The sequence below is a fragment of the Convolutriloba macropyga genome, chromosome 4 (genome assembly GCF_964194025.1).
Source record: "Convolutriloba macropyga chromosome 4, txConMacr16.3, whole genome shotgun sequence".
Lineage (NCBI taxonomy): Eukaryota > Metazoa > Xenacoelomorpha > Acoela > Convolutidae > Convolutriloba > Convolutriloba macropyga.
The window spans coordinates 4,606,866-4,625,966 of record NC_134471.1 but is presented as its reverse complement, the minus strand read 5'-3'; the positions used below and the strand labels follow the sequence as shown (position 1 = coordinate 4,625,966).

Below are 19,101 nucleotides of genomic sequence, written 5' to 3'. Positions count from 1 at the left end.
GTCGGGCCTGGTGGCCTGCTCCGTTCTAGTGGCCGAATTAAGCGCTTCACTGACCTGGAGTTCAATTTGAAGCACCCCATAATCCTCGACGGTCGACATCCACTGGTGTACGTTTTCTTACGCCATTTGCACCTCAAAAATCATCATGAAGGTAACGATTATCTTCGCGCACTTGTCCAACAGCAGTATGCTGTTCTGAAGCTTCGTTCTATCTTCCGTTCGATTCGTTTTAATTGTGTCCTTTGCAGAAAACGATGCACTAAGCCTGTTCAACATTTGATGGCTGACCTTCCGTCCGAACGTCTTGCCTTCCAGTGTCCGCCCTTTACGAATGTCGGTCTAGACTACTTTGGTCCGTTTCACGTCACGATCCGTCGCTCCTCTGAGAAAAGGTGGGGTTTCCTGCTCACCTGTCTCACGACCAGAGCCGTTCATGTTGAGATTGCACATTCGATGGATACAAATTCGTGTGTTATGGGTATTGAACGCTTCATTGCTCGTCGTGGAATGCCGTTGGTCATTTGTTCCGACAACGGCACTAACTTTGTTGGTACAGAGAAAGAACTGTTGCTATGTTTTCTAAACTTGGACAAACAGAAAATTGCTTCGGAGCTGGCACAAAAGGGAGTCAAGTGGAAGTTTAATCCGCCTGCTGCACCGCACCACGGAGGTGTTTGGGAAAGGCTAGTGCGGAGTTTCAAGCGAACACTTTACGCAATCCTTGGCAATCGTCGGCTTACGGACGAAATACTCCTCATTACTTTCTGTCTGGTGGAACAGTCACTAAACAACCGCCCATTGACTTCTGTAAGTTCCGATGCCAACGATTTAGATGCATTAACGCCAAACCATTTTCTTTTGGGGAATCGCAGTACTTGCCTTCCTTCACTCACCCCTGTCGATGACTTCAATCACCGAAAGCGATACGCCAGAGCGCAAGCGTACGCTAATGCCATTTGGAAAAGATGGTTAAAAGAATATCTCCCCCCACTGAATCGTCGTTGTAAATGGAAGAGTCCTTCCGATGAAATCTTGAAAACCGGTGACCTAGTTTGGATTATCGATAGCGACAGCCCAAGAGGCTATTATCCACTGGCCCGCATTTTGAGTCTACGTTATGGTAACGACGGCATCGCACGGTCCGCTCAAATTCAAACAAAATCCGGCTCATTGATTCGCCCTATTGTTAATTTGATACCAGTTTTCGAATCATCAGTTTTGGGGCCTGAAGATGTTGCTGACGCAATTGCGTGTAAGCGTAAATGAAAGAGCATATTAAATGTGCGTTCGCACAGATTGTTCCAACTGGGAAATAATAGCCTAATGGTTAGGACCTAGGGCCCTTAATCTAGAGGTTGCGGTTCGAATCCCGGTGGGACCAAATCTCTTTTTTTTTGATATAGATGTAATCCAGAGGTCAAATTAATAGCATTTTTGACCTATTCCGACCTTGAAAAGAGCATCAATTACGTTTGGCCAACAACCTTGCTAGTTGTCTGATGTAAATCTTACGTACGTTTTTCTCTTACGTTGAGTCTTATCAGTCTTATCAGTCTTATAGGTGTTGAGTCTTATACGTTGAATCTTATACGTTGTGAAATACAAAAAATTTGGATTTCCTGTACCGAAACAGGATTTTGCTTGCTATGTCGACTTTGTACCGATACATTGCTGATCTCAAGAAATTAAGTCTTGAATTCTTATTAGTTTTTTTAAATAAAGACTTCGATTATTGATCCTTTTTGAAAGTTATCGCAACGAGAGCGGACAGTTTCTTTACGTTTAAAACCAAACATTCCAAATCTTAGGATCCGAGCATACCAGATCTAATAAACCGAACATACTGATGATTTTTTACGATTAAAAACGAACATATCTATGATACCAAAGAAAAAAATGTCGTTTTTGTCTAACTAAACCGAACATATCGACTTTCTTACTATTACAAAAGACGATTTATGAACTAGGGGTATGGTTTCTGTGATATAATAGTGTTTTTACTAGTACCACCATTGCATGAAACCAAGGAAACCCTATCTGATCATTGTAGGAAAACAATCTGGAACTCATACTCAACTTAAAGTTGTTAGAGCCTTCAAAACATTCCGTTACTTTTAAAAAAAATGTATCATCTTTCTATGATAACTGGGAAGCCATGCAAATCATATATGGCAATGTATAAAATAAAGAAATCAAGGAATCATGTTGTGCAATCATGAACCATTCCAAGATTTTGTTATGATAGAGCTTCTGATAGTCTTTTCATGGTAAAATCCTGACATTAGACCCAACATTGTGCATTATCGCAAAAATTAGCAAACTTTGGACATATCTTAGCTCTATTATGATCACGAAATTAATTAACATTTGACGCAAGATTTTGAGGGTATCCGGATCATAGAAATATAATAGAGCATCACTAAATCATGATATTCACAAGTCTGTGCTTTCAATTACCGTATCACTTTTAACACTGTTCAGGCTAAAAATCAGCGTCTAAAAGCATGTTAAATCAATGCTGAATCATAGTATTAACAACAGTGTTTTCTATGACCATGTCATTTTTAACACTGTTCAGAGTGACAATCATTAGAGAATTTGACTTGCCTGTTATAGTATCCCGTAGAAGGGTCGAATATATTCTGTGTATCTTGTGATTGATATGTATCACCCCTACTGTAACTTGACCACGTGTTACCCGTATTGTACGGGTTGTAGTTACTGTTGTAAGGGTACTGGTTTTCAGACTGTTTTTCGGGTGCGGGTGTTTTTCCCGCAAACACCAACTTAGCTACCGCGACGACGTCTTTGTGACCTGTCGCAACTGAAACAAATCTTGTTTGCTGCTATAAAAATATGAAAAAAATATGCTCAACAACTCGAGCTATTACCGGAGTCTGAGAGACTTTTTGTGAGCTGAGATTTGAGAAAAGGAATTGATTTGAAAAGAATATTAAATTCCTGATTTAGACATCTCTTATACAGGTTTATACAGGTTAATTAGTCAAAAAATTCCCACCATTTCAAATCACCCACAAATCAAATTGTCACCTTGAGATATATTTGAATGTGCAACTAAAACAATCGCATTTCAATCCTAACAATTACGTTACAGTAAAAAAATTGTCAGGGCCATCTTTATTTTATAACTGGCCTCAAAAGAAGTAATTAAGTATCTGCCAATAATATTTGATAAGTTGGTTATTAAAAAAAAACAAAAATCTTTAAAACAAACTTTTGCAAACGCCAGTTTGCATACATTTTGAAATTGTATGTTTTAAATGCTGTGTCGTAAGCAGCGTATATTTATTTCGTTGATCTGATTAGCTGTTAAGGGCGGAATTCTGAGATATTGAAAAACGAGATAATTGATATTTTCGTTCCGAACCTCTTTAGTGGGGGGTAGGAATTATATACTCAAATAGGCTTTTTTTGTTCAGTCAACATTGGCCGATTGATATAGTCATCGTTGAGAGCTGTGAGTGGTATCATTAGAAAGCCCATCCAGCGTAGAAAATAAAATCGAATAGATTTTATGACATTCGCGCTTTTTTCAAGGAGTTAAAGAGCTTTAAATTTTTGTGAATAATAGACGGATTTCCGTTGTTTTTATTCACATTTTCCGAAATATTTGCCTAAATTTTTGAAAGATTTGCTAAAAAAAATGTTGAAAAAGGCTAAAAAAAAGTGTTATTTGTTCGTTTTTAAATATAGAAATATGTCGATGAACTTTTTTTGCTACATACTTAAAAAATCAGCTTTTTTTCATCGAAAATTGCAAAAAATGAGCTCTTTTAGTCAACTTTGCTTAAATTTGACGGAAGTGAACACTTAAAAACTGCTCTCACAATTTACTTCAACAAAAGAAAAGGCTAACTTACATATCCACTCTCTTTGAAAGTTTACTGGGTGGGAAATTTTGCCGCTTTTAGCTAATATATCTCAATAATTACACCAACAGCATCAGTTTTCGTTTATATATGAAATTTTTTGTCAAGTTATCGGTATCCATTAAACTGGGAACCATTGCAAGTTCTTTTTGTGCCAAGAGTAATAGCAAGGCTAGTTTTGGTCTGATTGTGAATTCTAAAATCTAAAAATATTCCGGTTGTATTAAGTGGCTGTCTTTTTTCGAAAAAAATAATCGGCTGTTTCATGTTCATTAAAGAACAAAACAGAACAAAACAGAGCAATTTATATCAGGGATCATCTTTGACAAGTCAAACTGGCTTCAACAACAATTGCCTGTTAATGTTTGAAACATTTTTAGTCGAAAGCTTTTTGTCATTTTGACTTTTGCATTCATTTGTTTTCAAAATAAACAAGTGATTATAGAGCTTTGCCACTATCTCTCACTTTTTTTCGGGTCAACTTGCAGGTTAATTTCAGCAAAGACATCAGGAATTTTCAGTGAAACTAAATTTTAATTTCTACGGTGGCTTTTTGCGTCAAGTAAGTGCTCTTTGCTTAAAATAAGTTTTCAGGTTCTTTTCTTTTGGCATTGTCACATCAAAATATTGATAGGGAAGTTATCACTTTATTGAAGTTCAAAAATAGGCATATATGATCTTGTAATTTTTTAAGGAAAAGATAATGGTTTTAACGGCTTCGTCACCACTTTGTAGAAGAATTGTACCGAAATTATATCGCTTTCGTCTTTAATTGCCTGCCTTCTTGTAGTCGTATGCGATTTTTTGAATAATGAGAGATCTCAATGAAATGGACTCTTATTCAGAAACATATGAACCTATTTACTGATTTTAGTTTTTAGGTGATGGTTTTAATGAATTTTACCTAATAATGCCTATTTGTTGCCTAGTCTCATTAATCAAAGGTCACATATCACAATTCGGCGTGGTTGTGAAAAAAATAAGTGAAAATTTTTAAGTGAAAAAATTGTATCAGTAGCTTCGACAACGCTTTTACGCAAAAAATTTAAATGTTTATTGATTTTTGTATGTATTTGAAGTTCTTTTTTTGAACGTAAGACAAATTCAACTTTTTGGAAGATTTCGGTGGCTTCTGTGGGGGAACAGTTAAACATGTTAAGCTATTTCAATTTACAGCTGATAAATTTTCATGACTTGGAAATTAATTGATTACAGACAAAAAATAATCTTAGCACCGAATATTTTAGTTTTTGTCTTATTGTTAAAAAATGTCTCAATAGTTTCTTTTAGGGCCATAAATAAGCGCAATTTTATATTTCAATATATAGCTAAGCATTTTCATAAACCTGAAATTATTTGTATTCAAACGTTGTTTTTAAATTTGTTCTTTTCCGGTCTACTTGTTATCTAGTCTTTTTAACGAGTGGTCAAATATCCTTTTAGTGGCCTTTAAAAAAAGGCGCATACAATTATTTTTGTTTTCTACGGGAACAGGGTATGGTTTTCCTCACCGTTTCCTTGACATGAGATTTTTTTCTGTTTTTGTTGTTTTTTGTAGTCGTATGAAAAAATCTTAATAATTACAGGTCCCATCGTGTTATCTTATGGAGCTAAAAATGATCGTATTACAAACGTTTTAAAAGATTTCAGTTCATATCTAAGTGTTTTCATTACTTTGGAACCAATTGCTTTCAAAAAATATGAGCGTAACTTTTACGTTAGTCGGTTTTGTTGTTTTTTGTCTACATGTTACCGGGTTTCATTAAGGACTGGTTCCACTTTTTTGTAGTGATCAATGAAGTATTTTTTAAATTTAGTTTAGGTTTTATCTGCCGATAATTAGACTTTGTTATAAAGTTTTTCTACAGATAGACACCGAGTTTTGGATGTTTTTGATTTTTTTGTTCGCCTTGTCTCATATTCTTAATAAGGGCAAATCTCTTCGTCCTTCTCAAGCGGCTTTTATTTTAGTCCACTCAGTGATTTGAGTTGGACGTTATTTTTTATTCAAACACTAGTCATTTTCGAAAGAATACTTGAATTTTTAAAAGTCTTCTATCCCATCCTCGCTTGGAAGACAATTAAGCCGAAATGTGGATGAACGGGCTCGGAAAATAATGTGCGAACACACATTACCGAGCATCCTTGTTTGTAATTCGACAAGAGGTGTAGAAATCATTAGTTTATAAAAAATAGCTTTAAAAATATCAAACAAGCATTAGAAATTGATAGAAAACTAAGCTACTGTAAATTGAAAACTGTTTGCATCAAATTCAGCTTTGCCACAAAAGGAACAATTGGAACAATATTTTTAAGGTTATACGAGAAAGAATTAGGAAATTGCGAGTTTGACAATCAAGAAAACAAAGGAATGTCATCAATTTACACATCGACACTATTCACGCTGATTGCACAGTGTTATGAAGCGACCACGACTAGATTATGAACCAGACAAGGATACTCAATAGACGGCGTTGTAAAATTTCGAAACATTTTTATCATTTTTGACAGAAAAGACAAAAAACAGGAAAAACAAATTGTCCACAAAAATCTCTATGCTGTAGAGACACCAATATGCTTTAAATCTATTATTCTTTAACAAATTAAGAAGCTGCCTTTTTAGATAATTATGACTATTTTAATTTTAAAAAGAATCTCTCAAATGCCCCCAAAGTGCTGGATCAATCGGACTAGAGAATTTGACACAGCATACAGCTTTCAACAATCAGAAACCTCAATCAGCTAACAACAGTGTTGTATTCGATTATTATTGTATAAATCAATCGAGTCGCGAATGCTCATCAAACCACTGAGCTAGGGCAATCTTTACGCTATTTGATTCCTCAACTTTGATTCGGTTATTCGCGGTGCGGATGGCTCAATACCAATTGAGCAGGCGTATTTGAAAAGCGATTTCCTAAAGTTAAATTGAAACTGAATTATAGTGATGCAAATTGGAGAATGACAAAATGAAATTACTAAATTGAATTTGAAAAGGAAATAACTTTATTTCACGAGTTAATCACGAAACAAGAAGAACTTAACAAACTGTTTACAGTGTGAACAGACAGTTTCCTGTCTAAAGTATGAACAGACATTAAAGTTGAATAAAAGCAAGATGAACTAAAATTAAGTAACTAAATTAAAGCACCTGCCCTTCAAATGGAAAACTTGAACTAAATACGGTGATGGGTATTCTGAGGGTAATATCCATCCTGTATGACAATTTCTCCTGTTGGAGAAAAAATTAGTAGATAAAATCAGAAAATTAATACTTATTCACCGGTTATATACATACTAGAATATTAAATAATAAATGAAACATAGAGTTCAAATAGTTTTTGAGTTTTAATCTGAGTCGGATTGCTCTTGAGTTTCAGCTTCTGAGACCTTCATCTCTCACGGTAGGTTCGGGTTAGGGTCAGTAGCACACCTCTCATTGAGGTTCCGTGGTGACACTTCCCCAATAAATGTTGTGTCCGATACGGGAATATCAGTCGAATATCCCTCCGTATTTTGTATTTTCTCGACAATTGATGTTGTAAACTTTTTCTGTTTCTTCAAAGTCCTTTTGCTTCTTCGCACTGATGACGTATCCGAGTCCGATGTATCACTCACTGTCATTCGTTTTTTTCCTTTAAGTTCCTTACGCAATATCGGTGTTGGCTGTTGTGGTGAAGCAACTTGTGACGCGGATGGTCCAGCTGTACTGGGATTGTTCGGTGGCGCTGCAAGTGGCAAAGGTGGGCTAAAGTGAAGGATTTGTGTTAAATCCGGTCGTTTTGTGAAGGCATCATCATGCTTTGGGTTTCGTTTTGGAATCCTCTTTTTTAGTGATTGTGCCACGTTGCTCGCCGTTGAAATGCAAGATCTACACGATGAGATAACACTGACATTGTCAGCAGGTCTTTTATTTCGCTTAATTTTCTTACTTCCTAAGTCTTTTCGGATAAGATTTCTCCTATGGTTTGTAATTTTCTGTTCGAGCGTTTTCTCGGAAATTTTCTTGCGTCTAGGTTCAATATATTGGGCCAACTCCGTATCTCGCTCGTTTTTCGTTCCAAATTTCGCAATGTCAGAGTTTCTTACGCGCTCTTCTTGTCGATTTGGTTCTTTGATAACGCTTGTAGTTGGACTTATCTTCCCAACTGTACTGCCAGGAGCAAGATCTTTATACAAAACATCTAAATTCTTTTTCTGGCGTTGGCTCTCATGGATTTTGCGCGCAATTTTCACCTGCACACTACGTTCGCTACACGGAATTGGTCGTGCTAGCCCTTCCGACCATATGAACCGCGATTCGCCATCCTTCATTTTTCTTGCTTTTTTGTGCTCAATTGTTTGCTGCACAAACTACTTTATCGATTTCAGTATCGGAACATAAGGCCGTGTCTGCCCACTAATCTTCTGTCAGATGGGATCTGCCAGGAATTGTATCCTCATCATTTTTTGGTTGTTGCTGTTGGAGAATTGCAAGGCCAAGACTATTGAAGAGATCTCTTCCAATGATGATTTTGTGAACGTCCTCCACAGTTGTTAGGCGGGCATGTTTGCCTGTCTAGTTATTGTATGTCATCGTTGTCTCGAGTTGTCCAAGGTATTTGATTGACTCGTTTGAGAAAGTTTTTAATTCCTTCCTTACTTTTGTAGTGATCCATTTCGCAGATGGTGTAGTTCGAAGTATTCGGTTTGCTAGCATCTTCGTGATGAGACTAACTACACTTCCGGAGTCAATCATTGCGTTTGCTTGTACTTTTCCAAACTGAAGTTTTGCATTTAAGGGTTCCAATTGATTTGCCGAATTGCAAGAGATTACCGCCACATAGTTATCAGAGTCTCTATCATAATTGGAGTTATAGATTTGTTCGTATAGCTGTTGATAGCTAGTAATATAAATAATGGATTCTTCATCGTCACTTTTTTCAGCAGTTTTATCAAATTGATTAACATTTGTTTGTGGAGGTTTAGGTGTCTGTCCTTGTGATCTTTTCGGTTTTCTGCATTTCCTCGCGAAGTGTCCAATTATACCACAACTATTGCACTTTTTGCCAGTTGCGGGTCAAAATTGTTGATGGTTGTGGCTCCATCGTTGGCCAGAGTTTGTACAAACACTCGTGTACTGATAGTTTTGGGGTACAGATGGGTAACGTGTGAAGTCCTTGCGAGCTGGTTGGTAATTCGCGTTGCGATTGCGAGTTTGAAAAGTGTTAACAGCATTGACTGAGTATGTAGCTAGAGCCAACTTTTGATTTATCTTTTGTTGATTTTGTGCCCCCATTCCCATTTGAATTGCTACCTCGAGTGCTTTAGTAGGTTCAACAGTTTCCTTTAGCAATTCTTTTTGAGTCTCATTATCCATCATGTTAAGTAAAAATGCATCCCGAATAAGGGTAGTTTCTTCATTTCCTAGACTACAGTTTTCTGTTTGTTCAATTAGGCGACCGTAAAAACTTTCAACAGACTCGCCCTTTTAATGTTTAGACGAAAAGAAGACAACGCGGTCATACGTGATGTTTCTAATTTTAGTGAAAGGTTCCTCCATTGTTCGACAGGGTTCTTTAAATGGTTTTTTTCAATCTGAAAATGGGGGTTTTTACTTTTAAAAATACGACGTCCTTCAGTTCCAATACTTAAATATAGTAATGATACTGACTTTTGTTCGCAAATTCCCCACGGCTTATCTCCACACAAAATGCCAACTTCATCGATCTTTTTACATCGATTTTGCCAATTTAACTTGAGTTGCTGATAGCGAACTTTGCGGTCCCTTTCCGTTGCTTCTGTATGGTTCTCCAATGGTTCCTCGTATGTCAGTTCGAGTGGGTATGTGACAGTAGCCGGTGGCTCTTTCAGTAGCAGTTCGAGTTGAATCCCTTCTTTTGCCAACAATGCTAGTTTCCATTGTTGTGTCCACTTGTCCCACATCAGAGTTGGTGTAGCAGTTGGTTTCTCCCAAAATGCGTCAACGTGAAGAGGCGTGTTTTTTGATTCAGCTGCTGACTGCGCCATGTTGTACTCGATTATTATTGTATTAATCAAGCGAGTCGCGAACGCTTATCAAACCACTGAGCTAGGGCAATTGCGTCGCGTTTGCCAATTATCTTTTGGCTATTTGAATCCTCAACTTTGATTCCGTTATTCGCTGAGCGAATGGCTCAATACCAATTGAGCAGGCGTATTTGAAAAGCGATTTGCTAAAGTTAAATTGAAACTGAATTATAGTGATGGAAATTGGAGAATGACAAAATGAAATTACTAAATTGAAGTTGAAAACGAAATAACTTTATTTCACGAGTTAATCACGAAACAGGAAGGACTTAACAAAAGGTTTACAGTGTGAACAGACAGTTTCTTGTCTAAAGTATGAACAGACATTAAAACGGGTTAAAAGCATGATGAACTAAAATTATCTAACTAAATTAAAGCACCTGCCCTTCAAATGGAAAACATGAATTAAATACGGTGATGGGTATTCTGAGGGTAATATCCATCCCGTATGACAAACAGAAAGCACATTTCTGTACACAAATGTACACAAGAAAAAACTGAATATTTTGAATTTCAGCAATGAAAATTTTTTCTCGAAAATTTTCATGACACAGACTTGCAAAAACATGAATTCAATGAACGTTGAGAAGAGTTGTGAAAAATTCCAAAACAAACAGTTCTGAAAGCCAAGATTTATTTTATCATGTTATTTTTTTTTAGCAATTCAAAATTTTGAGGTGACGTCAATTTAGCAGTATTTGTAGGTGAAATCAAAATAATAAACAATTGGAGGAGACTATCATCAGCAAACTGTATTGCATGCGCACATTTTTAATTTAAAAAATGGCTTCAGAATAAAATACTTCCATAAATGATAAGCTGTATTTGATACCCAATAAAAAATTATTCAAATTTCTCAAAAAATAAAAATAAAATTTTAAAAAATTTCAAAAAATTTATTTTTAACAGTTTTAATTTTGGAAACGGTGGTAAACAAACTTTGGACAAGGAACACTATTGATTCTATAGATATTGAAACTGGACAAGTGTTTCTTTTACATTTGGAGGACATTTACAGGGTGGAACAAATTAGGTTTTAAGTTTTCAAATTGTTGGGGCACGGAAAAATTTGAATTGAATGCAAGTGTGAGTAGTTGTCACCTTCAAAGAATATTGAGAGTTTTTGATCAGTGGGGCTCAAATGTCCGGATTGACCTCCGCGTTTTACCTGTTTATCTATTAATCGCGTTTTCGAGGACAAAAAATTGGATAAAACGAGAAGTCACATTTAAAAAAGAATATCAGGACCAAAATAATTGCTATAAAGTTTGTTTGAGAGCAATTATTTACCTTAGAATATCTGACTGTATTCAATAGTGTTGATAGAAGCAGCAAATTTGTTTACAAAAGCTGTTTCAAAATCTTGTGAATTATTGTGGCGTAGTATAAAATAAATTGCAAAACTTCTTTCATTACCTTAAAAATTTATCGCCCGCAGCCTGCTCTTCAATTTTTGCAACATCAACAACTTCGCATCATAATCAAAGAGTAACCAAAAGTAGCACAGGGATTTAAAAGTTGAGCAAAAATTCTTTAAGGCGGCTACAAATTTTACCTCTGAAGCCTTACGAAAATTTTTTAAATTTGAAGTTCAACTTATATTTCAATTTTAGATAGAACAAGGATGTTCATTTATTTGCGTTAGCACATGATGTTCAAAACCGAGCTCATCTACAATGAGGAGATAATCAAAAATAGATGTTTGAATTGAAAAAAAATCGTAACGCAACCAAACTACTAATTGATTTACATAGTGGCATGCCTCATTACAGCGCTCAGGAGAACTGCCATTAAAAAGGCTATCAAAACAAACTGCAAACTAAACAAAAAGAAAAAAATTTCAGGGAAAAAATTCGATATCTAAATTTAAAAGCACCTATTATCAACAAAATGCAATTGGATAAACCCTAACTACACACCTTTACTTTTTCCTAACTACTCAGCAGATGGGAAAATTCCTTGGTGAGACTGGGTAACAAGTCACAGAAAGAACAAATATTGAGGCGGAATTCAAAAATCAATCAACTTTTTTGAAACCAAATAATTTCAAAAGTCTTAAAAATCATTAAATTTAATTAAAAAATTCTTGATAATTTTACAAAAAACTCATTATTGAACCATTAGAACATGTATTTGGTTAGACTAAGCCATAGAAACAGACTAAATATGCAGAAAAACTCGGAAAAATACAAACAATTTCCGAAAACTAAGCCATAAAAACAGACTAAATATGCAGAAAAACTCGGAAAATTACGAACAATTTGTAATTTGTGAAAACAATTACAAACCAACTACTGAAGACATTAAAAACCTTAGCCATGATCTGAATATTTATTTCATTTGTAATTTATACTAATTCAGCTAAAATAGCAATGAAAGATTAATTTAGGTAAATTGAGCCCAATTTGAAAATCTTTGGGTTTTATTACAATGCGAATGTGCAAAAAGAGAAAAAGAAATACCAATATTGACCACTCACAAAGATTTTATTAAAACGCTTATTGTTCAACAAACAAAATATCAGTTACAACATAATAAACTCGTGGCATCGAAGTCATAAAACCATTAGCTAGAAGATAAAACCACTAACAAGATTAATTTTGGATGCATTAGAAAGAAAGGGGTCTTTTCTTTACTGAGACTGACCTACAGTTCGAGAAAATGGGCTTAAGATCGGTTAAGGTTAAAATATTTTTGCAAAAAATTATTTTTAAAATCTTAACAGCCATTAAAATCAGTAGCTTTCAACGGAAGTCAATAAATACGCTAATTTACGCCTCGATAGGAAAACAAAGATGTTTGTCATTCAAAAGACATCAGTATGACTATGAAAATAACAACAACAAATACGGGCGAAAACTAAAAATCAGTAGAAAAGAGCGAGAAAAAAACGCCGAAGTCATTTAAACCATGAGCTTTTCTCTGAAAACTTTATCTGTTATACATTGAACGTCTTCTCCTAAACAATGAAAACCATGAATAATAGGATAATAGGATAACATTTCAAAGGAACTAAAATTAAGAAAAAAATACCCAAAAATAAAAAGAAAACTAAAAAAATTATGTAGCATTGAAGTCATATCACCATTAGTTAAAAGATAAAACCAATAACTAGATAACTTTTGGTTGGAGTAAAAAAAATCAAGGATTCCTGTCATTATTGAGGCTGACTTACAGATCACGAAAGTAAGTTTAAGATTGATTAATGTTCAAAAAAAATTTCTGATTTTTTTTTAAATTACCAGCCATTAAATTCAATAGCTTTCATCGGAAGTCAATGAATACGATAAGTAACGTCTCGATGATAGGAAACAGATGATTGTTATTCAAAATTCATCGATATAACATCAAAAAAATTTTATGACATTGAAAACAACAAGAAAGACAGTCAGTAGAAAAATTAAGGGGTTCCTGTCTTTACTGAGGCTGACTTAGAGATCACGAAAGTAAGTTTAAGAGTGGTTAATGTTCAAAAAAAATTTTCAGAATTTATTTTTAAAGAGTTAACAGCCATTAAATTCAATAGCATTCATCGGAAGTCAATGAATACGCTAAGTAACGTCTCGATGGTAGGAAACAGATGATTGTTATTCAAAAGTCATCGATACAAGATCACAAAAATTCTGATGACAATGAAAACAACAAGAAATACAGTCAAACACCCAAACTTCAGTAGAAAATTGCGAGAAGAAAAAGACGAAGTGATTTAAACCATAAGCTTTTCTCAGAAAACTTTATCTATGATCAATTAAACGTCTTCTCTAAGCCAATTGGAGCTATCGATATTAGGACAAAGTGATAAGATTTTAAAAAAAACCAAAATTACGAAGATTGTGAAAACTCGTGGCATCAAAGTCATAAAACCGCAAGATAGCTAGAAGATAACACCGCCGACCATTAATAGTGGTTTCAGTACAAAGGGAGGGGGTCCTGTCCTAAGTGACTTAAAGTTCACGAAAACAAGTTTAAGATCGGTTAATGTTCAAAAAAGTTTTTCAAAAAGTTATTTTCAAAGTCTTAACAGCCATTAGCTGTCCAATCAATGCACTAGATAGGTTCACTTAGTGTTCATTAGGAAATCGATTAAACTTTTACACAACGAGAATATGCCATAAGACTCCAAAAAATTAGTAAAATGCCAATAAGTAAATCGAAAATTAAAAATTACGAAAACTCAAAGTTGAAGCCACAAAAAACATGCGCGATTCCTTGAAAACGTATTTTTTGTTCATTGAGCATCTTTTGACTGTAAATGAGATTTGTAATTAACGGAACTCGATATGAAAAGTGACTAGCCTCTAGCTGACTAAAGAAACCAAAAAAATGATAAATTTTCTTAAAAAAAACTGAAAGAAACTCTCAAATTGAATTCGAATGTTTTTGATAGCAAATTTCCCTATGAGACCAGAAATAGCCTTTTTATCGCTTTTCGTCTATTGGCAACGCAAAATTGTTATATTTTGTAGCGTGAAATGTTATTTTGAATTAATATTTTTATAGAAAAAATCTTATTTTGAACAAAAATTACGCCAAAACTTTTGCCCTCGATAACTCTTCAAAAAATACGAAATTTAAAAAAAATCTTTAATTTCTACGCTGGAAGAGCTTTTTAATGATACCATGCACATTTCTCTAATGGTTTGCACGAAACTAAACAGATCAATTGTAAGATGTCCAGGAAAAGCCCCCCCCCCCCCCCCCCCAACATGTCTTACCTTCATAAATATCCCTTTCAGTTGGTATCCATATAACCAAAGCGCCATTCCTTTTCATAAGAGAGTAAATTGAGGAAGCCATTTGGAAAAACTCTGCGCCCAACGTCGGCTCTTCCGTCTTGAGAATCCTAAATTACAAACAAATAGAAGTAAACAATAACAAACAAAACAAAACACGCATTTTGTTTATTTTTCCATTGCTTTTACCACAAACAGCTGCCAAACCAGACAGAGGTAAACTGTTTTGCCCAAACAATAAAGGTGTGTTGTTGATTTCCAGACTTGAGAAAAGCAAACTTTAATTGTAATTCTTTGACAAACTCGCTCGCAACCCGCAGAAAGTGTGCGCTGAAAGTTGTGAAATCGCCCAGTGAGGTTATGATTTATTACTTGCATTAACTTTTTCTTATTACTTTGAGGTGTAATCAATATTGGATGTTTTGTGATTGTTTAGTAATTAAATCGACCGAACTTCACAAATGACTACTTTTAAAAAGACATCGCTAAACCGTCAATACGTGGCCGATGTCGGATTTCGCGATCTGTTCCTATTTTCCACGACCATGTTTTAAGATTAGGGTTACAAGCATGTGTGTTACTACCCTAGCTACAGTAAGCAAATTTAGTTCAAAGTTTGGGTTTATCCGAAACTAGTTTCTGTTGGCCATACGTAAAGGTTGTTTGTCCTGTAGGCCTCATTTCAGAACTCATTTCAGAATAGTTTAAAACAGTTGCGACCTTATATTATAAAAAAAAATGTATAAATAACTGTGACGTAATTGTTTCAGAACCCGTTGTTTACAAAAGGTATTTCACGTGACATTAAATGATCTAAATCTAAACCCACATTTATGATTACACCATTAGCACAACATCAACATTTAGTGTCATCATTGCCGTACAAAAATTCCGTTTAATTGACGATACAATGTTCTGAATCAGAAATTGATTATATTTCCATTTATTTTGCCGAATCAATTTTTGTTATATTGATTTCAGTTTAACCCAAAGACATTCCAGGATAGTCATCTCATTAGAATCGTACTAACTCGTACAAAAAGTACTCGCAAGATTATGTATATTTAGTAGGAAAGCTGGCAAGTTCTTGCAAAATTTAAGACAGAGTTTACACAAAACAGACATTCCAATAAAAATTTTCCTGCTGGAAAAAATATTCCCCTTACTAACTTGCTAAGATTTCATTTTGTATAGTACCGGAGGTAGCAGGTCAAAATTAGTACTAGAACATGTCTTTTTATCAGAAATCTAAGTTTCCTCTCAAAATTTTCAGAAATTGTTTCTTGACTTGAGAATGAACTTCCGGCTTTACTAAGAATTGATAAACTAGTTTGGCTTTTACTTAGACTTTATTTTACGACGACAATTTTTTTACGACGGTATCTGCTTTTAGAAGCGTAATTAAAAAGCGGTGTTTCCATTTTTACGTTTGCATTTAGAATTGGATCGACACAGAGCCGCCGTGGACGGACTGAGTTGCAGATTTAAAAAGCCAACTGGGTATCCATATTGTCTTCAAAAAGAAAACTAAATTTTACAGGAGCTTGAGAATCATAAAAGGCTTTGTAAAATTTGATTATTTCAATTTACAGTTATGCTTATGTTTTTTTTCAAAAAAATTAGGAATTATTAATATTTCTACAAACAGACAGGGTGATAGCAATTGAATCGCGTAGAAATTAGCCAAATTTTGAAACAGTTTTAGTGGAAAATAAAACGCTGTCTAAGGACGGGTTTTCCAAAATCCGAGAAAAAACTGCTCAAACACAATAGAAAGAAAGTTAGTTCCAAAGGTTTGCTTCTAATTTAATGATATGAAGCGAAAATTTACTGAGAATAAATTTACGGTTTAAGTATAAATGTTGTTTTGCTATATTTTTTAGCATTCAGTGAGTTTAAGCATCAATAAGCATGAAAAATACACAATTCTAATCACGCGTGCAAGCTCAACTATTAAAAGTTGAAGGCGTGATTATAATTGTTTATTATAATTTACAAGTGAATTAATTGAATTCTAATTTAGTTTCAAATTTAGTATCCCAACTAGGTGTCTAAGATACGAAAATGGAAACAAAGCTTTAATAAATTTCCCGCGTATAACTTCCTTGATTTTGCTGTCATTTTCATAATAGTGTGATAACGGGATTGTGAAATTTGTTTTCACATAAATATTGTCAAGATCAGTTGTATCTATTTTGTTCTCCCTTCCCTCACTGTTTTTATGGCCCCTCTCTGAAACTCTACTGGTAGCTTGATTATAAAATGCAGGTAAAATTACCTAGATTTTAGCAAGTTAATTGTTCTTTAATGAAACTCATCTGAAATCTGCCTACCACAATTTAAATTACTTGCAACTCTGGGTAAAACTACCAACCAGTTTCCTAGAGTTTGCATTCATACCCTCCTAGAATTTTACCTGCACAAAAAATTTTCTAGGTAATTTGCCCTGCAATTTGCAAACACATTTTTCAGGTAGAACTACCTAGATAAGTTTTCTCGCAGGTAAGTTTCCAGGTGCCTTTAGTTGCAAATTCTACCCGCAAGTTTTACATGCAAACTGCATTTAAAAAGAACTCACTAGAAATTTATTGTGCCGATAAAATTCTAGTAGGGTGTAACTGCAAATTTTAGGTAACTTGTAGTTCTACCAAAAAATGCAGGTAATGTAACACAGCAGGCAGATTCTAATTGTGACAGGCAGATTCCAATTGAGTTGCATTAAAGAACAAATTACTAGGTACAAAATCTAGGTATATTCACCTGCATTTTATTATCAATTTACCTGTTAGGCACGTATGGAAAAAACCATTTGTTTAAGCCCGCATCAGAATGAGCTAAGGGTTGTTTTACAGCACGTTACTATGTAAGTAAATAATTAACACGTGTCCTGGGTGGCAAAAAAGATATATGCCCACTAACCTAGGGGGGAGTGGGAGTGTTGAAAATATGTAGAATTAATGTGTTGAGAATTATTGTGTTGAAAAATGAGCATATTGGGCAGGTGATTAATGACAATTCATCCCCTGATATTTTTTGTCAGCGGATTTCAGTGCATTTATTACAAGTTTTTAGGGAAATTCCTCGACCCGACGCTTCTGTAATTTTCAACTCTTTCTTCCTCAACAGCCATGCTTTTGTTTCGTTTTCTCTTCGAACCTCTTTTTAGTTCTAGTCGCCATTACAGATAGGGAAAACACATTAAAATATAGATAGATGAGGGATTGTAACATTTTAACTTTAGCCTCGCAATAAAGCCGTCAGTGCTTCCTAAATTGAAAGGTGACTTTTATTTTAACATCTTTTCGCCTCATAATGTACATTTTTGCCTTATACGGAAAACTTTGCGGCTTTTGGGGGGAACAGTGTTAACAGTTTCAATAAGCCTAAAGTTAATAACTGCTTTGAAAAATTTCTCTCCAGAGCCATTTTATCGAAAAAATCTTGTCGATAAAATGGCTCTGAGAGATTTTTTTGAAAATTAGAGTTATCAATTTTAGGCGAATTGAAACTGTCAACACCGTTGTCCCCAAAAATTCCAAAGCTCGAGCTAACTCATTATATGCATTTTTGATTTGCAGTCATTAATGCGAGCGCTTTTTAACAAATTAATCTAACATTTAAGCTTTTTTCATTTGTTTCTACTTGACAAGTTGTTTCTAACAGCTTTTGTTTCAAAAGGGAAATGCGAAAATGCAAGTTTCGTGGACAAAAATGCACATTTGGCGATGTAATGATGATTGATGTTAGCATTCGGGATATGGCTTCCCACAAACGAACACAGCGTCAAGTCATGAAGAATTAGAAAAATTGTGTCACCCAAACTTATTCAATTATACATAGACCAAATAACGTCGCACAAATTGCTCTCGAACGACAGGCGGAGTAATTTAATTCAGCGGCTTCCGTTTAGATAACTTCTTTATGGGTGCAAAAAATCGCGAGGGCTTCGAGTCCTCGACCTCCGCCTTCCTGAGCAGAAGCTGTAACCAATCGGCTATCAGGCTCTTGTTTGTTCACATCTTACACTCGCTTTTATTTTGGCAAAAAACTTTATTTCGGAGTAGGAGAAATTGAGATTTCTTAAAAATGAAGATGACAAGCGCGAAAAAGTCACTTGAGAAGTCAAAGAATGTTCTAGAACAAAAGCACAAAAACGGGCAAGCAAAAATTTTGCATAAAAAAAGACACACGCTTACAATAGTTGTGTCAAACTTCGTTCGAGAGCAATTAAGTTAATAAACTGAGTTAATTTGAATAAATTTTGATAGATAAAACAACAATTGAATAATTCTAACATTTGGAAGAATTCTGTATGATCTGGTTTCTGAATTTCAACCATCATTAGTTGAATTTCCATTTTATTTGCTCTCGTAGCGGCGAGCGGAATTTATTATCCACCGCGGTGGAATGACAGTGGAACGAATATCAAC

At 34.8% G+C, this 19,101-nt stretch overlaps 1 protein-coding gene across 1 annotated transcript in view; it reads right to left on the bottom strand.

The window, feature by feature from the left end:
- Positions 1-19,101, bottom strand: part of LOC142337955 (voltage-dependent calcium channel subunit alpha-2/delta-3-like) — a 202,868-nt gene that overhangs the window by 39,975 nt on the left and 143,792 nt on the right. The window contains exons 24-25 of the mRNA XM_075387588.1: positions 14,654-14,781; positions 2,608-2,824 (exon numbers count right to left, since the gene is read on the bottom strand). Of these exons, the coding sequence (XP_075243703.1) occupies positions 2,608-2,824; positions 14,654-14,781 (345 nt within the window). The remainder of the gene's footprint in view (positions 1-2,607; positions 2,825-14,653; positions 14,782-19,101) is intronic.